Consider the following 20,540-nt stretch of genomic DNA (forward strand, 5'->3'; position numbering starts at 1 on the left):
CACAGTGCCCTTTTTGTGGTGCTGCCCACCAGGGCCTTGTCTCCTCTCTGCTTGTTTTCCCCCCGATTTCCCACTGTTTGGAGCTGACCTGTGGTAACGGCTGAGGGAGGTCGTGGTGTCCTGGCTGTATGTCACATAGATCTGCCCTGAGCAGGGGAGTCGGTGGATAGCATCATTCCCTCCACAATGCATCTTACTGCAGGGAATGCACCCCTGACACCCGCTTCGTCCAAACGCATAAGGGGCCAGAGCCCATGGAGCTTTGTCCTGGCCCATGTTGCTGCAGATGCTATTCTTATTCATACAGTACAAAGGTATCTGGCAGCCTGGAAGAAAGGGGCTATTAGGGTGAATATGGTATGTGTTCTGCTCCAGGTGTGCTGCCTGGGATTCTTGGCAGGATCCTGCAGGGCATCGCACGGTCCCTCCCCTGGCCTTCGGGCTTCTGCACTTGGTTAGGGTCCCTCCTGCCTCCCCCACATGGATCTGGAAAGGGCTGTTCTTGGGATCAGAGCTGGGAGTCGGGATCTGGCTTCTATTCTCTGCTCTGGCACCAACTCACTGGATGACTTCAGGCAAGTCACTTCCCCCCTTGGGGCTTCAGCTCCCCCCAGTGCAAAGTGTGAAATGGTTCCTTGCTCCTGGGCTGGAAAGTGCAATACAGGCAATGGGGGTTATCTGAAGGCCTGTCTTCCCCACAGGGTGAGGCGAGGACAGAGTTCCAGCCTCCATCAGGACCATCCTGGTTGCTTTATTCTGCCCCGTGCCAATCGCTGCTCTGGGAGCTCTGGCCCAGTGCTGAGGAGTCAGTGTCATTCTGGGCCTGACTTTCAGAGATGCTGAGCACCTGCAGTCCCCCCCAATGTCGGTGGGAACTCCAGGGTTCTCAGTACTTCTGAAACTCAGGGCAATTGATTTCAAATGCTGGGCCAGGACTGAGCCTGCAAAGGCAGGTCCATTTACACCCCTCAATCCACAGCAGATCTCCCATCAATAACAATACAAGCAATCAGGAGAATGATGAGGGGCGGCTGGCCCAATGCTGGTAGGGGAGAGGATATGGCCCTAATGTGGTCACTAAACTTGTCATTCAGGGGGAGAAAAAAAATCTCTTGGGTGCTGCAGCCTGCCAGGGTTCGGTGGCATGTGACCTGCGTTGCTCGCACACTTGCAGTGGTTGCCCCAGGCAGCTGGTCACCCATGTTACATGAAAACCTGGCTCTGACCATGTGGTAATTTGACTTAATACTTACTGCTCCATCCAGGCTGTTCACCTCCCTCCTAGAGCTGTTGTCCCAGGCTGCCTGCAGACTCAGGCAGACAGAACTGTGTCCGCTACACACCCATCACCTTTGGAAGATTTTCCTTGCAGCCATAAGGGCTCGAGACGCCCCCTGTTTCTTCATGAAAAACTTGCAGGGTGCTGCCCCTGAATGCCAGGTGAATACCTTGTGTGGGCAGGTGCAGAGCTCAGGGCTTGAAGGCCTCTGGTCTAATGGTCTGAGGGCAGAATTGGAACCTAGGTCTCTTGTGCTCAAAGCAGGACTCCGACAATGACTCCCCGGGTGACCCTGGGCAAGTGACTGCCCTGTTCTCTGCCTCAGTTTCCCCCAAACGGGGCTCCAGCTACCTGCTCTGCAGGGATGGGTGGGGATGAAGCCTTGGAAGGCGGCCCGTGCTGAGGACGGCTACACGTTGGCAGCTGTTAACCCTGCACCCTCTGGCAGGGCCAAGACCCACCCCCGCCGGGGGAGTGCGGGCCGCGGTCTCCTCTGCCTTTCCCCCGCCCGCCGCGGCACTGCTGCCAACGGGGCCAGCTGCCGGCAGGCTGATGTCACCCGCTCCGCTCTGCAGCGGGCAGCCCTTGGGCAGCCGCCGCCGCTGCGGCAGGGGTTCCGGGGCCGCCAGCCTCCGCCGCCGGGAGCCGGAGGGCGCCTGCTAGGGACAGGAGCGATGCAGCAGCAGCCCGGGGGCTCGGGGAGGCGGCTGCGGGCTGGCGCGGGCGGGCAGTGATGTGGGGCGCGGCGGGGCCAGGCGGCGGGGCCCGCGGTTGCAGAGGACGCCCGCAGAGGTAGGTGCTAACAGGGCCACGCCGCCCCCCTCACTCCGGGGCAGAGCCCAGCGGGGCCCTGCGCTTACAGCCGGCGCCCCCTGCCCGCGCCCCGGACCCCCGGCTGAATGCCATGAGACCCCCGCTCCCGGGGTTGGGAAGGGGCGGGCCGCTGCCCACCCTGCCCCCCAAACCGGCAGCAAGCTGTCCCTGGGCTGGGCTGTCCTCCCCCAGCAGGACGGGGAGCCCCGGGATCAGGCTCATTTCCTGCTGGGAGCGCTGCTACCGGGTCTGCCTTTCCCCCTGCCTCCCCCAGCACCCGGTGACTTCTTCAGAGCTCTTGGGGCAGGGACCGGCTCGTTGTACAGCGCCTAGCACCCCAGCGTCCTGGTCTCTGCCGGGGTGCCTGGGCCACTACTGGAATGCAGATGAATAGGCATCATCATCATCATCATCATGAGGAGAGTCTAAACTAGGATGTTCTGAGACCAAAGGGCTTGTCTGCATAGAGAAACTGACCAGAACAACTGTTGTGGAATAAGCTATTCTGCCACAGCGATTCCAGAATGGCTCCGTGTGTGGACATTCTATTCTGGAACGGTGACCATGCTCACAAAGCGCAGGAGTCATTCCAGAACACAGGGGACGGACTGCAGAATAGGGTCCCCATGGGGAGCCGTTCTGGAGTAGCCCTTGTGCCCTCCCCCGGAAGGGGCTCATGGAGCCTCATCCTGAGAGGAGCTCTGGGAAGTGGTTAAGAAGAGGGTCACAGTGATACATTGAAGCCAGCAGCGGCTCTCACCTTGTTTCAATGAGAGCAGGCCCTATGGCTCTGTAATTTCCCCAAATTTGCCTTCCTAAAATCGGACCGTCTCGAACTGTTGACTGCGTTAGTGCCAAGGCTTCCGCAAGCCCGTGGGTTCTAGCTTTTCGACTCCTGTGCTCCATGAGGTAAAGTCTCTCGATGTCAGTCAGTCTGGGACCCACCCAGCACCTAACTCCCTTTGGAGTCTAGACTCGCCCTGTTTGGTCCCACTTCACTGCTGATCCCATCCAGCAGGCCAGTCAGAGCTCACTCAAGCCCATCTTCCTGCCACTGCTCTGCCCAAGCAGTGATCTGTATTTTTACCTGGGTTCAGCTGTTGCTCCGCACACTGATTCATGCCCCCGGCACTAAGGCAGCTGGTTTTTCATGTTGCACTCCCCACTTCATGCATGCATGCTCCATCTAACTGTGCTTTGTCTGGTTGCTGCACTGACCAATCATTGCACCCTGTGCTCTTGCTTTGCACAGGCTGGTTCCCGCCAGCATGGACGGTGTTCCCCGTGGGCTATGGACTGGGGTTCGTTGGTAGGAATCCTTTGTGCCAGCAGCATCAGCAGGTAGCGTTCACTGTAGAGCTGAGGCCTGACATTCAGAGAGAAGCCATGGTGAGTCATATTGTATTTTATAGGCGTTCTCAAACTAGTCTACAGAGAGCTGACTGGTGACTTGCAGTGGTGACTGGGAGATGGCATGTGACGATAGACGGGAGGGAAGGTGCAGTGTTGATAAGTGCAAAGTAATGCACTTTGGAAAACATAATCCCAACGTTGGGTGTTTGAATTGAATAGCGATTTGCGATTGTCAGATGACAGGCTCATACGGAATTGATTTAATCTAGATTATCAATCAGAGATTGATACAGCTCTATACAGAAGGAACAGATGCTTTGCCACCCCCCTGTAGACGGTGAAGAGAAAGTAGTTGAATCCCCTCCTCTGTACTGGAGGAATGCCGACAGTGTTCGTTCCCTATCTAACACCCCAAACCTATGTCCTTTTATAGTGTGTGAGACAAAGAAACTCCTTTTTTGGAAGGGAAAATATTTTCTCATAATTATTTTTACCATATGTTCTGTTTTCCTCATTACTAATGGAATTTCTTGGAATGTCATCCTCAGTTTACCTGACTGATGAGCAAAAAAGAATCTCTAATCCAGTCATTATTACTAACAGCTGTGACTACTGACAGTGCTTAAATGATTTAAAAACACCTTTCAGTGGTGCATTATTTCATCCATTACAGAGCCCATCTGTCATAACAAGTATCCTGTATCAGTCACCTCATTTTGTTTATAACATCCTTCTGTAGAAACTTTGTAGTAGTTGGTTGTGGGTGGGTGGGTGTGTCTCTTCCTGGGACATCTGGCCTATATTAATAAGATCAGGGTAAAAGATTATACGCATTTCATCATTGAGTTCATTGTCCCTGTGGATGGATCACTTGATGATGACCTGTTCGTTCATTCCCCCTGAAGCACCTGGCATTGACCACGGTCAGAAGACAGGACACTGGGCTAAATGGACCATTGGTCTGACCCAGTCTGGCCATTCTCATGTTCTTTGCCCATTAGGTTCAATTAAAGGACAAAGAACTTTTTAATTTCAATATATATAGGACAATAAATATATAGATACACAAAATAAAAAGGCTTATGGTTAGCATATAAAAGAATTATGAGAGATTAACATACAAAAATGATAAAAAGTTAATATCTGCTAATACAACTATATGTACAAAATGATGGGGTCTAAATTAGCTGTTCCCACTCAAGCTGCAAACTGATATCCTAGTTCCCTCAATCAGGGAAACCCCTGTTATGCTACTGGGCTAACTCAGACCTGGCCATGTGACTCAGTGTCTTGGGCGGTAGCCTCTCTTGGTTGTAGCTGTTTTCCTTACACACAAGGGTTAAGTGCTCCTTCTAGGGAGTCTGACAGAGAGTGCTTGGCGCCCCCATCGGTTTTACTGAGGTGTGTGATTGTCCCTGGATTACAGCCCCCACTGGTGGCAGCCACTAGTGCCTTTCAGCAGAGCGATAACCACCATTCTGTCTGGCCTGCCTGGCTCTGACTCTTGCACGCACACTGCTCCTGTCTCCGCGAGGACTAAGTGTTTGGCTCTTTCACCAGGAGTTCAAATGTTCTCCAGGGGCAAAATCCTGGCCTGCTTGAAGTACATGGGAACTTTGGCATTGATGTCAGTGGGTCTGGGATCTCACTCAAGGACCAGAGGGAGTTTACTCCCCTTCAGCCCCCTGGTCCTTGCTGTTGTTCCTCTCTGAACTCCCCCCACTTTGCCAGTCATCCATCTTCCCTCAAACCTCTTCAAGCTCAGGTCCTATGCCCCTCACTGTCTGCTGGGAACAGGTTGGTTCTTCTCTGCCCAGGGACTCCGGGGCTTTCCGTCTCCGGATGGAGCCCTGCTCTCTCCTCTGACTCCTCGACTGGGCCTTGTCCCCTGCAGACGGATGCCCCGGAGAGCACGAGGGGCCGGAGGTCTCTCACGCTGAAGCGCAGGTTCCTTTGGAAGCTCCGCCAGAAGTGGAAGCTCCTGGGCCTCTTTGAGATCAACGGGGAGCACGAGTTTTATGACCTGACCTGCATGTTGAAGGTGGGGCTCAGGGCCGCCATCCAAGAGGCCATTGACAACCCGCCTGCGGTGAGTACCTCCCGGGACAGGCTCATTCGCCTCCCCAGCTGCCCGACCATACGAACGACGAGACTCCTACACAGCCTTCTCCCCCAGCATGGGGCTACCAGTGGGTGTGCTGCTGTAGCAAAGGTGTGCAGCCTCCTAAGCGCTCCCATCATGATCCCATTCTCCTCCCTCCTGTCTCCCCGCAGTCAAGGAGCCCCAAGTGCTTTGCATCCCCCTGACACTGAGAGGGGAAGGGCCGGGCCCATGTCCTAGGGCGAGGCAGCCAGGCAGCCCCCTACTTTAAGAACTAGGCTAGTGCTCCCTCTTTGGAGAACGCTGACGAACTGATGTGAAATTCGGCCCTGGCTGGCCCAGCCAAACTGGTGGCTCAAACGCACTGCTTGGCTAGCAGCCCGGCGCAGCTCTGCACAGGTGATCAGAGCAAACTCCTGACTGACAAGAGCAAAGTGGCCCCTCTCCTGCTGGAGGGAGAACAGGCTGCTCTGTAGGGGACTCCCCGCCCCTTGCCCCCAGGGATGGGGGTAGCTAGTGATCTGTGTCATGCGCACACCAACTCAAGCCCAGGGTTGGCCCCCATCCCAGCATTCCCGTGACACCCCCCCCGGACTCACTGGACATTATGTGGAGTGAGCCAGCCTCTTGGTGGTACTCCATGAATTTCCCTGCATATTCAGACCAGAGTGACTGAGATGGGACTCCGGCCCTACACGGGGGCTAACAGGGCGGGCACAGCTTCATAGAGAGAGCCAGAGGACAAAAGGCCTTTACAATAATAAGAGACCTGCTAGACCAGGGGCTGCAAGAAGCGTTCCCCTTAGCAAATGGAGAAGTCTGTGCCAGGGGGCTGAGATCCTGCAATGATGGGAACCAGAGAAGCATGAGGTGGGTAGATGGGGGGGGCTATCCCTGCTGAGGAAATCCTGACCTCCTGTGGCAGGATGGTGACAGCTGGCTAGCAGTGAGGAGAAGGGGTTCAAAAAGACAGGAATAACTGTCCCGCATCAGTTCCATCCACAGCACTGGGGCAGAGCAGGGGAAAGAGATGGAGAGAGATGGGGCAGGCCTGGGGCTGGGGTGAGCCCAGAGGCCGGTGTACTCCCTCTAGTTGCCATCATGTTTCTTGCAGTCCCCACACTCCCAGGCCGATTTCCCTTCCCCCTCCCTCCCCCAGATCATTTCGTATTTGCTTTCCGGAAGGCCCATTGGGAAGGTCGGCGAAGCAGCGAACGTGAATGGGGAGAAGTCCCCTTGCAGTGCACTCACTCTCTGTCTCTCTCTCCTTGCCAGGATGCCCTGAGTGACACAGACTGCAAGGCAGTGCTGAAGCAGGCCCATGAGGTAGGAACTCACCACAGCAGGGAAAAAGCACAGGCCCCGGCCAGAGGCTTTGGTACACCAGGCCCAGTTCACTAACACGGACCTGTCGCAGGATTCCTGAGCCACCCCCCAACCCCTACCTGTACCCGCACACCCTAACCATACAGCTATCCCCAGGGTCCATCAGAGCTGCAGATAGCCACCCCCCTATTTCTATACCTCCCACCCACATCCATACCTATCCACACCGTCTCGTATACATACATATGCAGAGGCACATCCATACAACCTCCACCAGTCACCTGTGCTGACTCTCTAGTCCAACAGTAGCCATGTCTGCGTTCTGTAGCTTTGAGGGAGGACCGAGATGCTGTTGCTATTCCCAGCTCCCTGTGGGCCAGCCGGTAGCAGTTGTTCCCCCGCCTCTCCAGCTGACTGGGGGAGGTGGGGTGAAAGCACTTGGCAGCCTGGCATGCGTGCCGGGTAGCATGGTACAGTAGAACCTGATCTCACCTCTTGGTCCTCCCGGGTCGCTGCAGGGCTTTGAGATGCGTACGTATGGTGGCCCGGCCTTCGCTTACTTCAGGCACTTGCTGGGCATATCGGAGAAGGAATACCAGCTGTCCCTGTCTTCTGGGAGCTCCTACCTGCAGTTCATCAGCAACTCCAAGAGCAAGGCCGACTTCTTCCTGACGTGAGTCTTCCCATGGGTACAGAGAGAGGTCTGCGCTCTCTGAGAGCTCAATGGTCTAGGTCAGTGGTTTTCAGCCTTTTTTCATTTGCGGACCCGTACAAAATTTTGAATGGAGCTGCAGACCCCTTTGGAAATCTTAGACATAGTCTGCGGACCCCCAGGGATCTGCAGACCCCAGGCTGAAAACCACTCCTCTAGGTGATCAATGACAGCCAATTTAACCTCAGGTACTCCCGCCTAACACCTACTGATATCCACAGGAAGACAGGTGAACGTCTGAAGGCAGAATTTGGCCTAAGATCTATTTGTACCGTGCCTTTCAGAACTAACTGCCTAAGTGAACCAGCAATCAAGAAGATAACTTACTACTGACTAGAAAGATCTGTCGTGATCAGAGAGCACCCAGCAGCTGACCCATGTAACAACCAGCACGAATATGCTGCCTCTGCTATAGTGTAGGCCAGAGGGTTGGGACCCCAAAGTGGGTTGCAATCCCGTTTTAATGGGGTTGCGGAGGCTGGCGTTAGATTTTCTGGGGATTGGGGCCCAAGCCCAAGGCCCACCACCTGAGGCCAAAGCATGAGGACTTCAGCCCTTAGTGGAGGGGCTCAGAGTTACAGGTCCCCTGCCTGGGGCTGAAGCCCTTGGGATTCGTCTTTGCCCCCCTACATCCAGGACAACGAGGCTTGGGCTTTGATCTCCCCAGCCAGGACAGTGGGGCTCGGGCAGGCTCAGGTCTCCCCCCTTCCTTGGTCATGAAGGGGGTCATGGCACAATGAAGTTTGAGAACCCCTGATATAGGGCATTGTATGTGGCTTGTGTGTGCAGATGCAATGGGTGCGTGATGCTGTGTGCACTTGGCTGTAACGGGAGGGAGAGAGGATGGATCTGTGTTTTGTTAGATTTGCGTAGGTACCCAATATGTTAGGGTGTGTAAGTGTGTGTTGCATTTTGGCATGACCTGGTGGATATGTCAGACCATGGACAGTGTGGGTAGTTGCATGGGTTTGGGGAGGGGAGGCTACCCATTTATTAGGTGGGAGATCACGCTTGTGTTTTGTCCCCTGCTCTGCGGTGGTTTCCGTGTGTGACTGGGAGGCTATCTGTATTTTTGGACAGCGTATGTCCCAGAGTGTTGTTTCTGTCCAGTCTCTGGGTATGGGACAGTGTGTGGGTATGGATAAAGTATTGGGGGTGCTGATCAGAACCGTTCGTGTCGGATATTCACTAGCAAGGGGCAATTCCTCATAGCAGCAGTCAGGACGCCTTTGCAGTGTCCTGGCGATGCTAAGAAGGGAGACGGGTCACATGTGTGTCTTCATGGCAAAACTCCAAATGGTCGGTTATTGCTGCTGTGGGGGGAGGGGTGGACACACAGTGTGCAGATGTTGGGCATATAGGAACATACCTGGGGAGCTGAGTGTGTCCTGGGTCTGATCAGGACATGAGGACTCTCGCTTCCCCCTATCCCCATCAAGAGCCCGGGGGTAACTCTCAGCCTCCTCGTGCTGTAGGAACAACAAATGCTTCTTCCTGAAGACTCAGAGTAAGAGAGAGATCCGGTTCCTCCTCTCCAACCTGCCCAAGTACATCCAGCACCTTGAGAGATACCCCCACTCCCTCCTCGTCAAGTTCCTGGGTAAGAACCACCTCCGACATGCTGCGGGGAAAGACTGAGGCTCCATAAACACCAGGGAGAACAGTCCGGCTTGGGACAGTACCTAACAGAGAGGAGATGGTGGGACATGGCACCTGGGAGACATGGCCTAGGACCTTCTGAGGGGGAACCTCATCTCGCCTATCCCCTGTGATTCTGCTTGAGCCAAGTCACTATTCAGGGGACCAGAAGTCAAGGCTGCCAAGTGAGGATCTAACAGGCTTTTGCTGGGCAGTGTATCGAGAACCACTGGGTTCCAGCCTGAGAAGGGACCTTGTCTATAGCAGGTGGCTCTAAGCCCTGCTCTCAACCAGTCTGGCCTGTCCTCCTCCTTGCTAGCCATACCTGGGTACAGCCTGTTTGGCTGCAACCATGTTTAAGATTTTTGAAACCCAGGTTGCAAGGCCCTTGTACCCTGGACACGGTACTCAGTGTCCCTGCTGGTTAATGGGGGTGTCAGAGCCGCCAGCGGGCCAGACTGCCAATTGTGGTCTGTGTTCTCTGAACTTTCCCCTTGTCTCCTCCCTTCCAGGGGTTCACAGCATCATCGTGCCTCAGGAGAAGAAGGTAGGTTCCATCTGCCTGTCGGAGTCCGTGTCACGTGCCACCAGCCCCATCTTTGGCACAGCCAACTCCATCTCTGTGCCGGTTTCCATCAAGTCTCTTCTTCTCTCTCCTCTAGAAATACTTCATCATCATGCAGAGCGTGTTCTATCCCGACGAGAGAATCCTTGAACGGTGAGTTACAGGCCCATGCGGTTAGAGGGGTCATGGCTCTGGAATCAGAGGGATTTGTACAGTCCTCTCCTCTCTGGAATAATGTCCTGCCTTTGTGGCTGTCTGCCCCTCTGCAATGTGTGTGTCACCACTGCCCACTAGCAAAGGGAATGTCAGACCTGCTCCCATGTGTGTTGTTCCTTTGCCCTCTAATAGCTGCAGCTGTGAGTTTACAAACTCTGATATCGCACAAGCAACCCTGATAAAACGTGGGTGATCATGTCACCCTCTAGTGGCTGCAGACTGAAAGGGATATGAACCTACTGATGAGCATGAATATTTCATGGAAAAATTACTGAGCACTGAACCCTTTTCAAAGTCCATGGGCATAACCCCTTTGCATAGGGTGATCAGACAGCAAGTGTGAAAAATCGGGACGGGGGTGGGGGGTAATAGGCTTCTATATAAGAAAAAGACTCAAATATCGGGACTGTCCCTATAAAATCGGGTCATCTGGTCACCCTACCTTTGCACTCTCAAATGGTGCAGCCCAATGAGATACTTTCCTCCCCCTTCCGACCCACGGCTGCAATGGGCTCTCTTGTATGTCATGCCTAGGGTGTGGTGCAGAAAGGGTTAAACAGGGGTTCAGGAATCACCTATCCTAATTGCCATGTGCAGGTACGACATTAAAGGGTGTCAGGTGAATCGCTGGACGGAGCCCGCCCCTGGGGGCAGCCAAGTCATCGTGGTGCTGAAGGATCTCAACTTCGAAGGAAATTCCATCCACCTGGGTGAGTACTTCCCTGGCCAAGGAAGGCCCGGGGAGGCAGGGCGACCCGCTGGGACACCCACCCACTTCATACTGTCCAGCCGTCTGCCATTCAATCCACCCACCATCCAGCCTCTGTCTCTATCCATCTACCACACCCCGCTTAGCTAAACCTCCTCATTACATCGGTCCCAATCTGGAAGGTTGTGAATTAATCATAGGTTGATGGGAGAAAGAGAGAGAGAGAGAGGAAAGAGAATGACCCAGCTTAGCGCTGGAGAAAGATGCAGGATCCATGTATCCGGAGGCCTAAGTGCTCTATTCACCAAAAAGGTACGACATCCCCTCCCGCAGCCACCTTGCCAAAGTGCCTCACACCTGAGCTGAAGGCAGCCACCTCTAGGGAGAAGCCGGTAATTCAGTCTGTGGCCTGTTCACTCCTGGCCTCACTGCTGAGGCCGCCAGCGTGGGAAGCCAATTGGTGGTGTGAGCTGGTTTTATGACATGGATGCTGACTCGCTGGGAAGTGGACGGAACCTCCTGTCGGAATGACCATAACTGCCCCTCGGATCCTGGCTCTTTAGCTCAAGCTATAGAGTCTTGGGGGTTACGGCTGCGGTTCCTGGTTCCATCCCCAGGTGTCAGCCAAGATGGCAGATGTCCTGCTACCCCGTGATGATGGGGTAATTGTTAGGGCTGTGGCCCAGCAAACCCCAAAGGCACTAGGAGCACACCAGGTGTACTGTGACTTGGAGGCAGGCTCCGAAGACACTTTAGATGCTAGGCGCTAGCCCTCATGGGTCACTGACAAGTCAGACACTGGGCTAAAGGAAGGGGTATTTTACTAGGACTAGCAAAAGGGGAAAGTGGCTTGAAATCTTGCAATTTAAGGTCAACCAAAAGTGGTTTGTATGTGGGCCTGTGGGGGTGGGGAGTAGTTCAATAGAGGGTCAGGGCTCCTCTGCCTGGTGCCTCTCCAGCTCCGTTTCTGCTGGAGGTGGGTTTCCAGGCCAGGATCAGCTAATGGTGTGTCTCCTTGGAACCTCTCTGCCCATGTTCCCAAGCTCCATTGCTTCTCCACAGCTTCTGCGCAGACCTGACCTTGGTAGCACATGTGGTTCCCTGGCTCCTGCCCCAGCTGGTTCTTCCCATGATTCCCCGACACCTTCTGCTGCATTCAGCCTCCCTGCTGCTCCTGGTTTGCCATGCAGCTGCCGCTCCCCCCCAGCGAGGGTCAGGGTCTCCCATAGGGTTTCTACCCCCTTCTCCTATTGGTCAGGATGTGCCTGTGTGTCCACCCTGCAGGGTTGTAGATTGGTGCAGAGAGGCTGGATGGAAATGGTGGTGTCCTGCTTAGCCCATTCATCACCATGCTGACGATGATAATGATCCTTGGCTCATGTCCCTAGAGCTCCAAGCAATCTGCAGAGGAGGGTCAGAATCATGAGGGGTGGGGAAACTGAGGCACAGAGACTGGGCAGTGATTTCCCTGAAGTCAGCATGAAGGACCTTCTATTTATTTGTCTCCTCCAAGGCTCAGCTCATTGGCTCTGGGTGATCACGTGTCCCCCCCCTGCCCCTCCCCCCGACCATATCTGCACCAACCACCTCTTTCTTCAGCTTGCCAGCTAAGTTTCATGCTGATGGAACCACATGAGACAGACAGTCCCGGAGCACAGTGAGGTGGAGCCTGTCCAAGCACTTGGCTGCGTGTGCCTCTGCTTGCTCTGAGCCGCTGCTTTAGCTCATCAGGCAGACGCTTGGGCCTCTGGGCTCCTGCAAAGCCTGTGAGTGGCCTGTATCTAGCCCTGCTGCTCCATGGCCAGCAGGCAGGTGGCTGTGTGCAGTATGGAGTCTGGGTCCCAAGCCAGCTACAAGCTGGGGACCCCAGTAACCCTCCCATTCAGTATTTCCCGAACTAGCAGCCATCCTCTCCCTCTGCACTGCCCTCACTCATTCTCTTGTGATCGCTCTGTGATCTTTGCTGTCACTTGATTTCTCTCTCCGCTCTGTGTGTCTCCTTCCACTGACTCATTTCTGCTGCCTGGCCTCCAGTTGCACTCCTCTCTCCTCCACAAGCAGCTGTTTCTCCTCCAGCTGCAGCTTCTTCTACTCCTGATCCTGCTACATCAGAACTGTCTGTCACCCTGCCCAAGGCCCCATCTGCTTGGTCCCCTGCAGAACACTGCCCCTCCCACTCCCAGGCTAACTGTCCTTGCTTATCTCCCATCCCTGGCTATCAGACCTTCCCCTCCCTGGCTGGGGCTCTCACTCATGTCTATCAGCCTCTCCGCTCTCTCCTGCAGGTCAGCAGCGCTCCTGGCTCCTATGCCAGATGCAGGTGGACACGCAGTTCCTGAAGGAGCTGAACGTGCTGGATTACAGCCTGCTGGTGGCATTTCAGGCCCTGCATGCAGACGAAAAGGGCCAGAACCTGTCCTTTGCAGACATCATCTTCAGGACCACCAAGTGAGTGATCAGCCTCCTGCAGAGAACGCTCAGCACAGAGGGGGAGCGCGTTGCCACTTTCACAGCCAGCCCTCTGCTCCTCCTGCAGCTCTGGCTGCTTGGGGACAAGCAGCAGACACGACAGGCTCTGCCCCCAGCTACCACGCTGCTTGGGGTGAGCCTGCAGAGTGCCTGAAACCCAGCATCCCCGGGAGGGCAGAGACCCCACAGGAACGTAGTTGGGCTCGGTGTCGCAGGCCCTGATTCTCAGTCACAGCATTCCTCCTTTGTGGCCAAACTGGAGGATGAGGCAAAGGGGATGTTAAGTCCCTGGTGTCAGTCCCAGCAGCCTCAGAGCTGCTCTACCTTTCACTCTCTTTCCGTCAGGTGCTTAGGAGCCCTAGGAAGCAGAGAACAGCTATAATCTCTGGCCATGCCCTTCCCTTCCATGCTCTGCCCCTGGCCTGCTCCTGACATATCTCCTGCACCTGGGGCTGGGAGCAGCCTAGCACAGAGCCCTTACCCTAGCTGTATGCTGCCCTCTCCTCTGGGGGAGGGTCTCAGGGACCCTTTCCCCTGCCAAGTGGCATAAAGGGCTTTAGTGTAACTGAGAATCAGGCCCACAATCCATGACCGTAGATGACTGAACCTTAGGAGCCTGTGAGCGTCCAAGGAACCAAGTCAATGGGGAAGCTGCAGACCAGCTGCTGGTTCCTATCACTTTGATCTGGGGTGTCCCCAAGATCTCACCCATTCCCTGTCCTGGCCTTTCCCTGCTACAGGTCCTTGAGCAATCCCGAGAGCTCCCTGCTCACCTCCATGTCAGGGATCATGGATGAAGAGTCTGACATTGTGGTGTCTGAGATGGTAGGAGAAGTCGACCTCTACCAACTGCGTGAGCTGAACTCTGGGGTGCAGGATGTCAGCTTCCAAAGCAGCGCCAAGCCTGACCATGATCTGGCCTACATCCTGGCCCAGAACCGACGCTTGCTGCCCAGATGCAGGAGCCCTCTGCACTTGCTTGATGGCCCGGAGCTCCGCTACTTCATGGGCATCATTGACCTGTTCACCGTGTACAGCTTCCCCAAGAGGCTCGAGCACCTGTGGAAATGCATCCGGTACCGGGGACAGACCTTCTCCACCGTCAGCCCCTCAGATTATGCCAGGCGCCTCTGCCAGTGGGTGGAATCACACACTGTATGAGTGGGGCCCTGCACTGGGGCTGAAACTGATGGCAGCTTCCCAGACAGCCCCACTCTCACGCTGGGAGAGTTACAGGCCCACAGACAGTGCTGCAAGCTGACTACTGCTGATCTCCTGCACCACCAGGGGGCAGCCTCAAGGCAGCATTGCCGCTGTGTTACTGGAATGCTGCGGAAGGACCAGTCCCAGCATCCTGAGAGCCGGTTTCTGGCATCAGAACTGAAGAGTCGGAGGGGCTGTGACCCTGTGGGCAGCAGCTGTCCTGCAGCGTGCTGTGGGGATGGGGTTCAATGTCAGTGCTGCAAGTGTCCAAGGAACCCAGTAAATGGGGAATCTGTGAACCAGCTGCCAGTTTGCATTGCTCCCGCGTGGGGTGTCTCTGGGTGTGCCAGGTTGGATCACAGAAACCCCCTTGGGCCTGCCACCTGATGTCCTGGGACCACCTCTGAGCCCGTTTTCCCCGGCAGCTTGGGACTTCAGTACCTTGCCTGGTTGTGCCAGACAAGCTAGCCAGCTACGAACACAGACCCAGGTCTGAACCACGTCCTCCAAAAGCTGCAGGCTTAACTGAAAACAACTTAAGAAGTGCTCCTGTCTCCAACACCCAGACCCCCAGCTCCCAATGGGATCCAAACCCCAAATAAATCCGTTTTACTCTGTATAAAGCTTATACAGGGTAAACTCATAAACTGTTGACCCTCTAACACTGATAGGGAGATATGCACAGCTGTTTGCTTCCCCAGGAATTAATACTTGCTCTGGGTTAATTAATAAGTAAAAAGTGATTTTATTAAATATAAAAAGTAGGATTTAAGTGGTTCCAAGTAATGACAGACAGAACAAAGTAAATGACCAAGCAAAATAAAACAAAAACTTGCAAGTCTAAGCCTACTACAGTAAGAAACTAAATGCAGGTAAATCTCACCCTCAGAGATGTTCCAATAAGCTTCTTTTACAGACAAGAGTCCCTCCTAGTCAGGGTCCAGCAATCACTCACACCCCTGTAAAAAGAAAAGGAGGACTTGTGTCACCTTAGAGACTAACACATTTATTTGAGCATAAGCTTTCGTGAGCTACAGCTGTATTTGTGCTCAAATAAATGTGTTAGTCTCTAAGGTGCCACAAGTACTCCTTTTCTTTTTGCGAATACAGACTAATGCAGCTGCTTCTCTGAAACCTGTCACACCCCTGTAGTTACTGTCCTTTGTTCCAGTTTCTTTCAGGCATCTCTTTGGGGTGGAGAGGCTATCTCTTGAGCCAGCTGAAGACAAAATGGAGGGGATTCCAGGGGCTTATATAGTCTCTCTCTTGTGCGTGGAAACCCTTCTCTCCCCCTGTGTAGAATCATAGCTACAAGATGGAGTTTTGGAGTCACATGGGCATTTCACATGTCCATGCATGACTCAGTTCTCTACAGGCCGTCACCATTGCCCGTACGTTAGCCCAAACGTTCCCAGGAAAGCTCAGATGTGGACTGGCATCTATCAAGATCCATTGTTAGCCAAGTACTCCCAATTACTTGAATAACCCCTTCACACTATGTTGACCAAATCTGCCTTAGATTCTTTCTACAGCAAACACTTCAAATACAAGCATAGAGCCAACGCTCATAACTTCAGATATAAAAATGATACATGCATATGAATAGGATGAATACATGCAGTAGAACATAACCTTTGCAAAGATATGTTACATGGCATATCTAGCATAAAACATATTCCAGTTATGTCATATTTACACTCATAAGCATATTTCTATAAAGCATTATGGGGTGCAACGTCATAGCCGGTTTGTATCTTGGGTGGTGAAATAGCCCCACCAAAATCCATTCATGGTCCCCAGATCCTCTCTTGGGATGACGATGGGACAGGAGATGTGGATGGACGGAAAGGGACGGCCTGATCTCCCCGACTGCTGGTGCCATTTCGATCCCATATGAACCCTACTAAGGGCCGCTGGAGCAAAACCCAATCTCCACGGGCACCAGTCTGGGGTTCAGAAGGCACCTGCTGAACCAGAAGCATGCTGGGAAGCTAATGACAGACTCAGCAGCCAGTTCGTTTGTGCATTGAAGTAGCACAGAGGGTAGCCAGAACCTGCATCCTCATCCTAGCCCCATCAGTCCTATGCCCTGAGCTATCCCCGCGGTGGACTGTCTATGATCTAGGGCTAGCTCCTGAAAACCTACCCTCCCTTCTCTCCGAAGCCACTGTCCTAGTACTGGATTGGTTTTGATTGAGGGCTACGCTCCCTGACTATCTCTAAAGCTGGGCTGTAGGTGATTACGAGCCGGGCGTCACAGCAAAGCTGCACTCTCCTTGTGTTAGCTTGTCTGGGTATAGGGAAGTCAGGAGGCTGTCTAGCGTTACCCCAAGTTTGGGGCCCTGAGAATGCTCCTTGAGTCGTGACTCTCCGGCTTGGCTTCCTGTGAACGCCCCGTTGAGTCAGTGCAGTTGTTGTGATGGTCACGCATGAACCGGGGCCTAGCTGCTGTTTGTGTGTTGACATTTGGACTCCCTGTAGCCTCACAGCAGGAATCAGAAATCCCATCCAGCAGCTGTCAAACCTGGTGTTGGCAATGCCGATTGAGGGAAAAAAACACTGGGATTGCCCAATCTGCAGGGGAAAACATGGTTGTTTAAACCCCCCCCCCACAAAGCTTTGGCCTCAGAGACCTCAGAGCCCAACCAGAGACTTGTTGGGGGGTCAGTGAAAAGGAAAAGAATAAATAGCAGGGGGTGGGGAGCTCTTAATGAAAATAAATAATTTTAAAGCAGGGATTCCTTCCTGCAGTCACCCAAGAGGATGCAGCTTCCTGGTCTTGTCCAGCAGAGCAATTCCCTATTTGAACATTGACACCTGACACAAGCCAAAAAAAAAAAAAAAGTCCAAAGAGCAACTGCATGAAAGAGACAAGGTAGGGGAAGGGGCAGCGCAGTCTAGCATGGCGCTGAGCGTCAGGACTCCTGGATTCTCTCCCTGGCACTGACCTTGGGCTAAATCACATCTTGCTGTGCCTCAGTTTCACCATCTACCGCATGGGGATAAACAGATTCATCGGCTTTCCCGTGGGTGGGGTGAGGCTTCATTCATGAATGTCAGCAAAACGCATTCAGCTCCTGGGATTAAAGGCGTGACATAAGAGCTTGTCTACGCACAGAAGTTACATCAGTTGAACTTGAATCACTTTATTTGTATTATGGGTAACACCTAGGAGTCCTCATGAACCAGGACGCCGCTGTGCCAGGTGCTGTACAAACAGAATAAAAAGATGGTCCCTTCCCCAAAGAGCTTATAATTCCGATGCATCTTTGTATTTGGACACACTTATACTGCATCTGGTTTGTAGCACTTTATAAGGGGCATAATCCAGTTTATAGCCTGTGGCACAAGCTAAACTGCTATAAACCAGGTTTAAACTAATATAAGCGGCACAAAGTTACACCAGTTTAACCAAAGTGATATCAAATCACACCTCTAGTTTTATAGGTACCACTTTGTATAGAACTGGCCTGAGTACAAAGTACTATCCTTTTCCCTTAAGTGATGATTTTAGGCAATGGAAAGAGGATAGGTGTGGGTGTGTGCATGTGGGTGTGGTTTGAGATCCTCATTTGATCTGATGATGAATCCATTAAGTGCAGATGAGCTGTGTCATCTTCTCTGTGTTTCCTGAACTGCTCTTCACATTGCAAATTCTGAAGGCAACTCAGGGAGGAAAAGGAACAAACAAACAAACAAATCAGATATTCTGTCTTCTCATAACTGCTCCGGGCTACTGCAGATGACTAAGCAAGGAACCATGGCAAAGTCAAATCTTCCACCACAATGTGCCTATTTCTGTCTAGAAAGAAAAAGGAAGCTGAACTGGCTTTCAAGCGACCTTAAAAATCTATTAAGAATCCCCTCCAGAGAGTGACTGCATTTCAAAAATGATTTAAATTAATGAAATTAGCTGGTTAGGGCTCAATCTTATCTTCTTACATGCCCCAAATCCAGCAGGAGTCAGTGGACCATCTTGTGGGGACATCTCAGACAAGCTAGCAAGAGGGAAGATGTCTTGTGGTTACAGCCCAGGACTGAACTGCGACAGACCTACTGCAAACTTTCCTGTGCACCTTGGACAAATCATTTTGCCTTTCTGGGCCTCAGTTTCCCCATCTGCAATATGGGGACAATAATAACTCACCTACTTCACAGATACAGAGTGGGGCTAATGTCACTGGGCCAGTGGTGAATTTGGCCTATGAATGTTTATGCAGCATTGTGAGGTCCTTGCATGGAAAGCACTAGAGAAAAACAAGTTTTATTAGAAAATGCACCAGGGTACAATTCTTCTGGTCCTGTGGGACCAGACTAGAGGACCTAACGGGGCTTTCCCACCTCTAATTCCAATGGGCCCAGAGCATTTTTAAACCCATTTTGACAGAGAAGCATAATACTGTTATCTGGTTCAACAAGGGAACAATAACTCCTGGCTTTTAATCCCCTCTGGCTGTGCCTCTGGGCCAAGTGAGGCTGAATGCTCCCGATATTCACAAATCCTTTCTCAACAGCTCCCAGTGACCCAGGCTGCAGTCACACAGATGAAGGCTGACAGGGCTGCCCAAGCATTGACCAAGTAGATGTTAATTTTTCTCCCCACCCCCGCCCATTCAACCTTTACAGAGAATAGTCTCAGCTACATGCTGCATTGGCAGGGCTGCGGCATGCTGATACTGGGTGCGACCCACTCTGAAATGGCCTCTGCATATGGCTATGCAAATAGTGCAGGAGAAAACTATCAAATAAAGATCTCAAGCCCCCAACTCATTTGTGTGAACCAGGGAAAGGGATTTACTGGAGCAGCAGGATCTGGAGCTTCCGTTGTCTAAGTGTCTAAGTATCCGATGAAGTGAGCTGTAGCTCACGAAAGCTCATGCTCAAATAAATTGGTTAGTCTCTAAGGTGCCACAAGTACTCCTTTTCTTTTTGCAAAGACAGACTAACACGGCTGTTACTCTGAAACGTTGTCTAAGTGTGTCACTCCAGCTGATGGCTTCTGTGAGCTAAATTGACAGAGTCATTAACCAATTTATTGGGAGTGGTCCCAATCCCTCCGGCCTTACTCAGGTAAAACCCTCAATGAAAGTCATAGCAAGTGAGTAAAAAGGCTTCAGGATTTAGCCCAGGAATCATAATTGTGTGTATAAACTCCTACACAGACACACTCCCTGCCAAGGCACAGGGTGCTGCATGGCTGAAAGAATATTTTTGCGATGCAAACAGGCACAGCGCTTCAGCTGGTGTCCATCAGTGTAGCCTGCTGAAGTTAATGCCGAGACATTGATATGGATAATCCAGAGTTACTTTTAGGCTTGGCAGAATTCAATTTTTATTTTTTATAAATTTGCTGGATAATATCAATGTTTATTTTTAAGCACTTTTTTAAATTATATTGATTTAAATCTTCACAGTTGTGGGACAGTGATTATCTAATGACAGTGGATGTTGAGATTCAAAAAGTCAAAGCATTAAAACCCAAATTGTCAACATCACATGGCAAAAATATACAAAGTATAGATCCTTAAATCAAACTGTAATAAGTTCTCAAGCAGCATTTTTGCTACTTTGACTGTCTGAAAATTTTTGATCATCATTGATGGAAATATGTTTTCAGTGTGTGTGTGTGGGGGGGGGGGGTTTGAAACTGACATTTATTGACATTTACTGGTAATCGAATCCCTCAAAGCCTAGTTTTGCTACACAGGAGGCAAAATTTCTAAGGCCGCATGCATCAGGGCATAAACCACTCACTGATGGAGATTATGAAGAAACATCCCCTCTTGGCATAACTGTCCATTATGGCGTATCTTGCACCTTCGTCTGATACTTCTGAGCACTGTTGTACTGAATACCAGATTAGATGGGCTGCTGGTCTGATCTGGAGTGGCAGTTCCTTTGATCGTATTTAAACTGAAAGTATTTTAAATACACAGTTCACTTACCCGTTTGTTCCTCTTTCTTTGCTTTCTGAATTTCTCAGCATGGCCAATGGAAATTAATGAAGTCAGTTTCCGTTTTGTTTGTGCAGTGGTACTGTCAGGTTTGGCTTGCTGGGGAAGGCTAATGTGCGGAGAAGGAGAGGAGGGTAAGGTACTTTGCAAGTGGCAGGGACTGGTGGAATGGCATTCAGTGCCACAGGAGAGGAGTTTGGTA

The 20,540-nt window shown here is 52.2% G+C and overlaps 1 protein-coding gene across 1 annotated transcript; it reads left to right on the forward strand.

The window, feature by feature from the left end:
- The first annotated feature begins 1,724 nt into the window (after positions 1-1,724).
- Positions 1,725-15,151, forward strand: PIP5KL1 (phosphatidylinositol-4-phosphate 5-kinase like 1). Its single transcript, XM_073314255.2, has 11 exons — positions 1,725-2,071; positions 3,345-3,481; positions 5,340-5,534; positions 6,822-6,872; positions 7,391-7,545; positions 9,060-9,184; positions 9,735-9,769; positions 9,885-9,940; positions 10,601-10,713; positions 12,998-13,160; positions 13,922-15,151. Exons 2-11 carry the CDS (start codon positions 3,479-3,481, stop codon positions 14,340-14,342), a joined length of 1,317 nt encoding a protein of 438 aa, XP_073170356.1. The 5' UTR covers positions 1,725-2,071; positions 3,345-3,478; the 3' UTR covers positions 14,343-15,151.
- Positions 15,152-20,540: the final 5,389 nt, after the last annotated feature.

This window comes from Lepidochelys kempii, chromosome 16 (genome assembly GCF_965140285.1).
Source record: "Lepidochelys kempii isolate rLepKem1 chromosome 16, rLepKem1.hap1, whole genome shotgun sequence".
NCBI lineage: Eukaryota > Metazoa > Chordata > Testudines > Cheloniidae > Lepidochelys > Lepidochelys kempii.

What these genes read in the sequence shown, in the direction of transcription:
- PIP5KL1 (XM_073314255.2), top strand. An exon ending in GACGAGAGAATCCTTGAACG is followed by an intron (nt 9,941 to 10,600) that starts GTGAGTTACAGG and finishes TGCCATGTGCAG; the next exon opens with GTACGACATTAAAGGGTGTC. An exon ending in AGGAAATTCCATCCACCTGG is followed by an intron (nt 10,714 to 12,997) that starts GTGAGTACTTCC and finishes TCTCTCCTGCAG; the next exon opens with GTCAGCAGCGCTCCTGGCTC.